Source organism: Epinephelus lanceolatus, chromosome 24 (genome assembly GCF_041903045.1).
Source record: "Epinephelus lanceolatus isolate andai-2023 chromosome 24, ASM4190304v1, whole genome shotgun sequence".
In the NCBI taxonomy this organism is placed as follows: Eukaryota; Metazoa; Chordata; class Actinopteri; order Perciformes; family Serranidae; genus Epinephelus; species Epinephelus lanceolatus.
In genome coordinates, this window is record NC_135757.1 from 50,175 (window position 1) to 62,326 (window position 12,152).

Sequence of the window (12,152 nt, forward strand, 5' to 3'; positions counted from 1 at the left end):
AATATTTCATGGACCTTTTTGGACATGTCGGTTACGTCTGAGGGTCAAAGGTCAGGGACACGTCTGACTAACGACTGAGTTTCAGGTGACTGGCCTCACCTTGAAACGCCTCTCCCACGTCAGCCATCTTGGGGACAGGGTTGTTCCTGAGCAGAGCGTACATGGACATGACGATCCCTGGAGTACAGAAACCACACTGAGAGCCATGAGCTCGGGCTATTCTCTCCTGAGGGTTTAAAAAAAAAACAAAAAAACATTTAGAATGAGTTCATCAAACAACCTGAAAACTGCGTTCATCAACAGCTGTGGTGACATAATTGATCGTCCTGATTACTGAGTCCACCTCAGCTGTTCACCTGGACGCTGAATTCAAAAGAAAACTTTTTATTGTCTCTATGGGGACACCTGGGAGTTATTAACATCCCAACGAAGAATCCTGGGAGTCATTATTGTCTCTATGGGGAAACCTGGGAGTTATTGTCTCTATGGGGACACCTGGGAGTCATGAGTGTCTCTATGGGGATACCTGGGAGTCATTATTGTCTCTATGGGGACACCTGGGAGTTATCGTCTCTATGGGAACACCTGGGAGTCATGAGCGTCTCTATGGGGATACCTGGGAGTCATGAGTGTCTCTATGGGGACACCTGAGAGTCATTATCATCACTAGGAAGTCCCCAGGTGTCCCCCTGGGGAACCCTTAGGGTTGTTAACATCCCCTCGGGGACACCTTATCCTCTCTAGGGTCCAGTTCAGACCAAAGATCAGCGATGAGACAAATGTGTCAGAAAAGTGTTAGTGGAATGAACTGGCCAGTCTGAGCTGGACTCAAGCCGGCTGATGGTGTCGCCTGACACTCAGCTGGTCAAATGGCCGGTGGCTGGTTTTAAAGCATGTCCCCTGTTTCAACAACCAATCAGCTTGAAGTGAAGTCCGCTGGACAAGTCGAAATGACCACAGATTTAAAGAAACTACAAATTATATTCAGACACAAAGTGAGTCTGAAAAGCTGCAAATCACATCAGAAGTACAGAGAGTTGTTGACTAGAGTGGTTACTTCCTGTCAACGTTACAGATCAGAAGTACAGAGAGTTGTTGACTAGAGTGGTCACTTCCTGTCAACGTTACAGATCAGAAGTACAGAGAGTTGTTGACCAGAGATGATACGCCGTCTCATGGTGGTCACTTCCTGTCAACGTTACAGATCAGAAGCACAGAGAGTTGTTGACCAGAGATGATACGCCGTCTCATGGTGGTCACTTCCTGTCAACGTTACAGATCAGAAGTACAGAGAGTTGTTGACTAGAGATGATACGCCGTCTCATGGTGGTCACTTCCTGTCAACGTTACAGATCAGAAGCACAGAGAGTCGTTGACCAGAGATGATACGCCGTCTCATGGTGGTCACTTCCTGTCAACGTTACAGATCAGAAGTACAGAGAGTTGTTGACCAGAGATGATACGCCGTCTCATGGTGGTCACTTCCTGTCAACGTTACAGATCAGAAGTACAGAGAGTTGTTGACCAGAGATGATACGCCGTCTCATGGTGGTCACTTCCTGTCAACGTTACAGATCAGAAGTACAGAGAGTTGTTGACAAGAGATGACACACCGTCTCATGGTGGTCACTTCCTGTCAACGTTACAGATCAGAAGTACAGAGAGTTGTTGACCAGAGATGATACGCCGTCTCATGGTGGTCACTTCCTGTCAACGTTACAGATCAGAAGTACAGAGAGTTGTTGACAAGAGATGACACACCGTCTCATGGTGGTCACTTCCTGTCAACGTTACAGATCAAAAGCACAGAGAGTTGTTGACAAGAGATGACACACCGTCTCATCGTGGTCACTTCCTGTCAACACGCAGGTCTGACAGCAGCTTCCTGTTTCAACACATGTCATCTTTGGTCTGAATTGGACTTTATGTTACACGAAAAAAAGAGGACATGACGTGTACAGGTGTGTTTGTGTCTCACCTGGACAGGATGTAGTTTTCGTGCCACGCTGCCGATGCCCTCCACAGTTGTCACGGCGACCAGGTGCAGGGAGCAGAGTGGGGCGAGACAGGCGTTGATGGCGTGATGACTGAACATTAGGTCAAAGATACCTTATCAGCTGTGATGTTAACATGTTGGACTGGGTCACATGACTGCGCATACACACACACACACACACACACACACACACACACACACACACACACAGGTTGAAGGATACAGCAGCTGCTCAGTGTGTGCTTGGTATCTGGACAACATGACGGTACAGGCTCCACATCCTCCCTCAGCACAGCCCAGTTTAGTCCCAGTTAGACCCACTGAGGATACAGAGGACACAAAGGACACAGGGGACACACAGAGGACACACGGGACACACAGGGGACACAAAGAGGACAGAAAGGACACAGATGGGACACAGAGAGACACAGAGGACACACAGGGGACACACAGAGACACAGTGAGTGTACATTAACAGCTCTGTCTGATCTTCTTCAGCTCTCAGAGTCTTTCTGACCTTCAGACTGTTTAGATTTAACCTGCTGTTTAATAATCGTCCATATCTGTGGACATTTCTGCTCATCCTCGACTTCTGTCCACATGCCCCGTCCTCAAAAGGACAGCTGTAAGGTCACTCCTGAACACGAACATTTTAGCGGAGCTGACAGAGGCTGGAAACATTTTTGTGTAAATGGACACCTCAAAGTCAGTATGGCTCTGTGGGGACATCTAAGATGAGTTGCCCCCACATGGACACCTGGAGGGGATGGGCAGCTGTCCTCAAAGAGGTTCTAGGGTTCTTTAAGAACATCCCAGTTGACCTTGAGAACGTTCCAGTGAAGCCTCATTACCTTTCCTGGAGGTTTCAGGTGTTCCAGGAGTCCTTGAGGACCCTCAAAAGGCTCTTGTAAGTTACCACAGGTCCCTGAGGATGTTCCAGACATCCTCTAACACCTGCTTTGGTTCTTGAACCGGTTCTGTTGAGGATTCTTAAACCTCGGTGCAATTTAAAGCCCCAGCAGGTTTCCATCAGATCATTGTAACAAATCAATGAGACACTACACGCTCTTTAAGACACACCCACTGATGACATCACTGAACGTCTGGTCAGAGAACACCTGGTGTGTCCTTGGTTCCAGGTGAGATCTGAATCTTCAGGATGTGAACCAGTTAATCTGAACGGTTTGAAACCAGGCTCAGGAACAGAACCAGTTCCATGTTGGTGTCTGAGAGGTTTCCAGGGTCCTTGAAAAGGATCCAGGAAAGCTCTGTAACCTGAGCTGATGTCCTAAAGACATTCCAGGACTCTATGAGTCCTGGAATGTCTTTAGGACTTCCCAGGACAGTAACCGTGGCAACAGGAGACCTGAAGGACACTGAGGACACCGAGGTGTCTCCTGACGTCCATGAAGAGGTTCCAGGTCTGAAGTTTGTTTGGACTTTGATCAGCTGATGGTGACATCACAGTCACTGACCTCACAGTCACTCATCAGGTTTCCATGGAAACATCAATAAACCAAACAGGAACTGTTGTGTCCACAGCTCAGCAAGACACAGTCCTTTCAAAATAAAACACTCTTTCTTATTTCAATCTGAAAATCTTTCTGCTGCACCACAGATCTGATCAGACGAACAAACATCTGACTGAATGATGGAAACAGGAAGTGTGATGTAACCATGACAACGACATGAGGACAGAGTATATTGTGTGTGATAGTGTGTTTATATGTGTGTATTTTTATGTATGTGTGTGTATGTTCATACGTTTCCTCCTCAGGTAAGTCAGTAGACTCATCTCAGGATCTGGGTTCTTCTCAACGACCTGAAGAACAAAGTACAAAGAAAGAAATATTAGATCCTGAACAGTATGACGAAGACGTGACTGTGGACGAAGACGTGACCATGAATCAATCAATCAAACTTTATTTGTATAGCACTTTTCATACATTAAAAATGCAGCACAAAGCGCTTCACAGAATAAAAACATACAACAAAAATATTTCACACATATTGACTGTGGATGAAGATGTGACTATGGACGAAGACGTGACTGTGGATGAAGATGCGACTGTGGATGAAGACGTGTGTGTGGACGAAGACATGACTATGGACGAAGACGTGACTGTGGATGAAGATGTGACTGTGGATGAAGTCGTGACTGCGGATGAAGATGTGACCGTGGATGAAGACATGACCGTGGATGAAGACTTGACTGTGGACGAAGACGTGACGTGGATGAAGACGTGACTGTGGACAAAGACGTGACCATGGACGAAGACGTGACCACGGATGAAGACATGACAGTGGATGAAGATGTGACTGTGGACGAAGACGTGACCGTGGATGAAGACATGACTGTGGATGAAGACGTGACCACGGATGAAGACATGACTGTGGATGAAGACGTGACCACGGATGAAGACATGACAGTGGATGAAGACATGACTGTGGATGAAGACGTGACCGTGGATGAAGACATGACTGTGGACGAAGACGTGACCGTGGATGAAGACATGACTGTGGACGAAGACGTGACCACGGATGAAGACATGACAGTGGATGAAGATGTGACTGTGGACAAAGATGTGACCGTGAATGAAGATGTGACTGTGGATTAAGACGTGTGTGTGGACGAAGACGTAACTGTGGATGGAGACTTGACTGTGTATGAAGACATGTCTGTGGACGAAGACATGACTGTGGACAAAGACATGACCATGGATGAAGACATGAACGTGGATGAAGATGTGACTGTGGATGAAGATGTGTCTGTGGATGAAGATGTGACTGTGGATGAAGACGTGACTATGGACGAAGAAGTGACCGTGGATGAAGACGTGACTGTGGACGAAGACGTGACCATGCACGAAGACGTGACCACGGATGAAGACATGACCGTGGATGAAGATGTGACTGTCGACGAAGACGTGACCACGGATGAAGACGTGGGCGTGGATGAAGACGTGACTGTGGACGAAGACGTGACCATGGATGACGACATAACCGTGGATGAAGACATGACTGTGGACGAAGACGTGACCGTGAATGAAGATGTGACTCTGGATGAAGACGTGTGTGAGAACGAAGACGTAACTCAATCAATCAATCAATTTTATTTATAAAGCCCAATATCACAAATCACAATTTGCCTCACAGGGCTTTACAGCATACGACATCCCTCTGTCCTTATGACCCTCACAGCTGATCAGGAAAAACTCCCCCAAAAAAACCCTTTAACGGAGAAAAAAAACGGTAGAAACCTCAGGAAGAGCAACTGAGGAGGGATCCCTCTTCCAGGATGGACAGACGTGCAATAGATGTCGTACAGAACAGATCAGCATAATAAATTAACAGTAATCTGTATGACACAATGAGACAGAGAGAGAGACAGAGAGAGAGATGCAGGTAATAACAGTAGCTTACAACAACATTATTGAAAGTAATAATATTATAGTTATAGTTCTGGCTACTGTGGTACAATATGTTGAAAGTATATATTAATATCTGGCAGTATACATGTGTGACAATAGTCATATGTGTATAATAACAGTAGAAGTATGACTAATGACTAATGATGGCAGCAGCAGCAGGAGGCATCTGGCAGGACCACGGCAGCAGCACAACCACACACGTCACGCTGTCCAGGCACCGCTGTGATATGAGTTAATCTGAGAGACAGTGGAGCACAAAGGCTCCGGAGAAGAAGCCGAGTTAGTGACATCCAGAATGGCCGAGTTAGCAAGATGCAGTAATAGAATACGAGAGAGAGAGAGAGAGAGAAGGAGAGAAGGTGCCCGGTGTATTATAGGGGGGTCCTCCGGCAGACTAGGCCTAAGTCAGCCTAACCACATGACCGTGGATGAAGACGTGACTGTGGATGAAGACGTGACTGTGGACGAAGAAGTGACCATGGACGAAGACGTGACCACGGATGAAGACATGACCATGGATGAAGATGTGACCATGGACGAAGACGTGACTGTGGATGAAGATGTGACTGTGGATGAAGACGTGTGTGTGGACAAGACGTAACTGTGGATGGAGACTTGACTGTGGACGAAGACATGTCTGTGGATCAAGACATGACTGTGGACAAAGACGTAACTGTGGATGGAGACTTGACCGTGGACGAAGACATGTCTGTGGATCAAGACATGACTGTGGACGAAGACGTAACTGTGGATGGAGACTTGACCGTGGACGAAGACATGTCTGTGCACGAAGACATGACTGTGGACAAAGACGTGACTGTGGATGAAGATGTGACTGTGGATGAAGACTTGACTGTGGACGAAGACGTGACCACGGACGAAGACGTGACCTTGGATGAAGATGTGACTGTGGATGAAGACGTGTGTCTGGACGAAGACATGACTGTGGAAGAAGACGTGACTGCGGATGAAGATGTGACTGTGAATGAAGATTTGACTGTGGATGAAGATATGACTGTGGAAGAAGACGTGACTGCGGATGAAGATGTGACTGTGGATGGAGACGTGACTGTGGATGAAGACGTGACTGAGGATGAAGACGTGACTGTGGATGAAGACGTGACTGTGGAAGAAGACGTGACTGCGGATAAAGATGTGACTGTGGATGGAGACTTGACTGTGGACGAAGACATGTCTGTGGATGGAGACGTGTCTGTGGACGAAGATGTGACTATGGACGAAGACGTGTCTGTGGACGAAGATGTGACTGTGGATGGAGATTTGACTGTGGACTAAGACGTGACCGTGGACAAAGACATGACCGTGGACTAAGACATGACTGTGGACAAAGACGTGACCATCAATCAATCAATCAAACTTTAGTTGTATAGCACTTTTCATACATTAAAAATGCAGCACAAAGTGCTTCACAGAATAAAAACATACAACAAAAATATTACATACATATTGAACCCCCCCCCCCCACACACACACACACACACACACACACACACACAGTCAATATAGTCACCATTGACCATGGACGAAGACGTGACCGTGGATGAAGACATGACCGTGGATGAAGAAGTGACTGTGTACGAAGACATGACCATGGACGAAGACATGACTGTGGATGAAGACGTGACTGTGGATGAAGACGTGTGTGTGGACAAAGACGTAACTGTTCACACTTCACTGTGATGAACGTCTGACAGCAGCCGCCTGGCTTTGGCCAATCACAACACAGGAGATGGTCGTCATGCAAGCAGAAAGAAGACAAGATGGAGAATCTGATGAAGTCGGTGTCTGAACACCAACAACATGTTGCTGACAAGTAAACGAGGTCAGCAGTGATGTTTCCAGCAAAGTTCAGTTGGTAAGTCATCCACAGGTGTTGACATCTGTGGTCATTTCAGTGGGTTAGGGTTCTGTTTCCTATTACATGATGTTATGTACACGGTGCCATCATCTTTTACCTCCAACATTCACTGAAGAACCTAACGGTCCATCATCACCGCCCCAACACTTTGATCTTTAGGGGAGCATTGTCAGCGTGGTTGTCTGGGTGGTTGTCGGGGTGGTTCTCAGAGTGGTTGACGGGGTGGTTGTCAGGTTGGTTGTCGGGGTGGTTGTTGGGATGGTCGTTGGGGTGACTGTCGGGGTGATTATCAGGGTGGTTCTCAGAGTGGTTGACGGGGTGGTTGTCAGGGTGGTTGTTGGGATGGTCGTTGGGGTGGTGTAGTGTAAGAATTAATCCCTAATCCAGTAAAAGTGATATACTGCATAAATTGATCAAGAAAAAGTCATATAACCATGATATAACCATGTTTTATGCATAAGTTCTTATAACACTGAGTGAAATGCATCTATATGTGTTAAAACATTGTCATACATAACAAAGTATTCATAATATAAGTTCACATTGTATCCATGCTAAAAAGAACACACATAACCTATCACACATACACCCAGGTGTTTGTATTACCTGATGCACATTAAAAGATGTGCCGAGGGAGGCTCAGGTGAAGTTTTAGAGTCCTCACATCACTTGCAGAGATCCAAGGGGAGAGGAGGTAGCAACACAACTCCACCTAATGGAGGCTGACGGCGCCCCAGATTCAAACGTCCAAAAACACATCATTGAAACCACAAAATATCTCCATACTGCTCGTCCGTAGTGATCCAAGTGTCCTGAAGCCCCGACATAAAAAGTTGTTTGGAAAAACTTCATTTGAACTCTGTTTTTAGCCTCATTGTAGCCTGTAGCTCTGACTGCCTCTGTTTAAGACTGTCAGCCTCCATTAGGTGGAGTTGTGTTGCTACCTCCTCTCCCCTTGGATCTCTGCAAGTGCTGTGAGGACTCTAAAACTTCACCTGAGCCTCCCTCGGCATATGGGTGAGTAGATAATGGCTGAATTTTCATTTTTGGCTGCACTATCCCATTAAGCAACTTTCAATGGGGCAGGATAATGAAAGCAGAGTGTTCCAAAACAACACACACACACACACACAGAAAGTTCGGTAGGATGTCCGTCTAGGGAGGAGTATAAGAATGTTTGTGGAACTGTTCTGGGGTGCCTATTGTTGGGAGGTGTGAGAAGTTGTGAGCTGTGTTAACAATAAACGACACGCTAATGGCTGTGAACTGACCTCATGTCATCGAGTTGTGTTTTCAACAGAAGTGGCGAGCCAGCCAGTTTTGCAGGGGGCCTGAAAGCTATGAGCCTGCAAACTTAAAGGTAGGAGACTTTGATTCTCAGTGATTAAAAAAAAAAACGTGTTTTCACTGTGTGCTGAGACGTGGTTGGGTTTTTTGGGCTCTCTCAAAACAAAGAATCTGTATATGACAGGGGTCAGTCACAGCCAACAACTCATGTGCACCTTGAAGTTCTCCTAAAGCACAAGACGAGGTCCGAGCTGGACTAGAATCTATACGTTTCTGGATTACCATTAATTAAAATGTTCAATGGATAAACTATGTTTACTACAATCAGCAGAGGTATGCTAATGTCACATCTGAGATTCTTAAAGCATTTGGAAGTCAATTACATGCAACAAGCACAATGACTCATCAAAACAGACAGATATTGGACTGGCTAACAGCAGGCAGACGAAGAGTTTGACGCATGTTTGGAAAATAGTGTTGCCTAATAACACTGCACCGGATGGTATGTTTTCTGTGGCTATGGAAAAGCTCACAAAGTTGAGAGTGGAACTTAGGGAGAGTGCTGGTAAGGGGGTTGTGTCTTGGGATTGGTTCAACCAAATTTTAGGGAAATAGGGAGACGTTTTGGCTACAGCAGGAATCAGTGCATTGATAGTTCGAATACTAGTTTCCTCTTGGCATGTTGCATCATCCCCATGCTGAGGAGGCAGTGCCAGAGGGCTCTGGACAAACAGCTGACTCTAGTGACTGGTCTCCAATGGGCTCACACGTTGAACGTCACGACACCCTGACAAATAGCGCAAATCCACCTTGATCGGAAGGAGGAGGCAGAGAATGGAGAGAGATATCCAGATTTGTTCCCCATCCCTGCCTACATGGATGATCCTGAGGATCCTCTGGGTGCAGGAGAAGCAGATGAGTAAGAGCTGTGAAATGAACTCAGAGAAATATGGAAACTAGAAGATGAACTTCTAATGCTGCAGCACAGTGTAGGTATGAATTCAACGAGAGGGTCGGCGGGATGACTCCGAGGAGTCATGGACTCTGACAGAAGGCACACACCACATTATATGACATCACCACATTATATGACATCACAGTATTGCATCACATTACATATGATTTGTTAATTTAGTGTTTAGTTTGATTACCTCTTATGTTCTCATCTATATTTGTGCTTTCAATATGCTGTCACTGACCATGTTTATGCCTCAGTATGTCATCGTCATAGTCATGTAGAAAAACATTTACAGTTAAGAATCCTGACAATCATTCATGAGTTTGTACCCTTGTTTAGTTACCTATTGATGATGCTATGTACCAGTGAAATCACTCTGTGTAATGTTGATGGGTTCACACTGAAGGTCAACAGCGAGGAGGCCGTAAGAAAATTTTCCTGTAAACAGCCGACAGGTTTTCGCTCTTACATGGTGTGGATCCTAATTATTATTAATTTTTATTTATAACTTGGGCAACTGGAGGACTGCTCCAACGCAATTTCATTGTTCTCTGCAATGACAAGAAGTTCTTTGTTTAACTTTGTCTTGTGTGGCCTGCTGTGTTGAAGTGAATTGCCTCATCACGCACAAGCATAATTTAGAGCGAGATGACTGACTGAGGTCATTTTTAACGTTAATGTTTAATGGAACTAATTTTAAACTTTAATGTTTTTGAATATTTTCCATGAGTATTATATTAAATTATATTAAATTTATTTTCCATTTCTAACAATGATGGTTTATGGTATAAAACATTCTCTGAAAATGTCTTTAAATTATGTTTTTTTTTTTCCCACCACCTGTCGTCTCAGTTTGAACCTCAGAGGGTTAAATGTATTTTTGGTCCAATGAAAAGTTTAAATGTTTTTCAGTTTGATTTTTACACATTTATTTGAATATTTAAATAAAACTCTGTTTTTATTAATGATTATATTTAATGTGTTTATGTGTGAACAAACATCGCTGAGCTGTCAGCTGATCTCTGATCAACACTTTATTCTTTATAGTAATCAAACTTTATTTCAACATTTATCTTCAATGTTTCTTTTGATCTGATGAATTTTTCCCATCAGCGTGTCGACATTCATGTTTAGTTCTGCATTCTCTCATTATTTCACTTTATCAATAATCAGCTCTTTGATCATGGTTCCATTGATTATTAAACATCTGACTGATTATAGATCCACAGTTTATTAAGAATAAAATCTGGTCTCAGTCTCAGTTTATTAAATATTAAAAATAAAATCAGACATCATGCTGTCATCTGTCCTCGTGCTGTAAATATTCACCATATGACACCATGAACATCTCAGGAATGTCACCGTTACACAGAACTCCATTTAAAGTTTCACTCATTTAAACTGAGGAAGACTTTTTCTCACCTTCCTCCCGTTGACGAAGAAGATGAGCTCATCAGAAGTGGACCCGGACCGGGTCTCGGTATCGGCCTTGGTCCCGTTCATTTCGTCCTTGTTGATGGCACTCTGTGTCCTCCTCTCGGTGTCCGTCTGTTCTGATCTGGACTGTCACTGCTCAGAGGGTGGAGCCTCCACTCAGAGGTGTGTTCTTCTCAAACTGACCCTCCTCCACCCAAAAACACACCGTCATGCACCAACCTGACAGAGGCTGAATGTGACGGTGCGTTCAGGTGCTCTAAAGTCACCCAAGAATTTTTTATTAAACACCAGTTGAACAGCTATAAAACTCAGACTGGTTTATTTCTGTCAGTTTATCAGTGAGGTTTGGTCTGGACAGTTTACTGTGAGTGATAATCAGCACTGACCTACAGGAGGTGACCTTTGACCCCAGATAAAACCGTGATCAGCTTTGTTCAGGCTAATTATTCACAGGCTGGAGGTCAAGGGTCAGCTGGTGTTTGGGTGAAGCAATAAGATGTCCACGTATCCCAGAGGACGACAGTAAAACTCAGGGACACACAAACCAAGTGAATATTCACGCCGCATGCTTCCTGTTGTTGGCGCTCTGAACTTAAAGGGCCATTCTGCTGTTTATCAGACCTTAACGTCACATTAGTGACGCGTCACACACACTCCATCATGTGATTCGATTTCCAGCAGCTGATCGATTCGACTCACACACTCAGAGACTCACACATGCAGAGACTCACACATGCAGAGACTCACACACTCAGAGACTCACACATGCAGAGACTCACACACACACACACACACACACACACACTCAGAGACTCAGAGACAGGACAATGTGGAGGTCTCTGCTTTAAACAGCTGACGATGGTCCGTCTCCTCTGTGGTTAATATTTGATTCAGTTACCTGATTTTCACACCTGGATCTTTTAATCTAGCAAACATTCAAACTCTCTCTCACACACACACACACACACACACATCATGACGAAGTTGTAGTTTTAACGCTATAATATTAATTTTTTTTTTTCATTATAACAAGTTCTGCTATTGTTTTAATGCTAAAGTTTTTACATTATGACGTTAAAAGTTTTACGTTATAACATGTTCAGGTATTGTTTTAATGTTAAAGTTTTTACACTATAACATTAAAGTTTTTACATTATGACGTTA

At 44.6% G+C, this 12,152-nt stretch overlaps 1 protein-coding gene across 1 annotated transcript in view; it reads right to left on the reverse strand.

Annotated features, from left to right (window-relative positions):
* xdh (xanthine dehydrogenase) overlaps positions 1-11,245 on the reverse strand; it is a 38,413-nt gene extending 27,168 nt beyond the window's left edge. The window contains exons 1-5 of the mRNA XM_033616082.2: positions 10,974-11,245; positions 3,761-3,818; positions 2,220-2,316; positions 1,979-2,087; positions 100-226 (exon numbers count right to left, since the gene is read on the reverse strand). Of these exons, the coding sequence (XP_033471973.2) occupies positions 100-226; positions 1,979-2,087; positions 2,220-2,316; positions 3,761-3,818; positions 10,974-11,054 (472 nt within the window). The 5' untranslated portion in view covers positions 11,055-11,245. The remainder of the gene's footprint in view (positions 1-99; positions 227-1,978; positions 2,088-2,219; positions 2,317-3,760; positions 3,819-10,973) is intronic.
* Between the last annotated feature and the right edge of the window lie 907 nt (positions 11,246-12,152).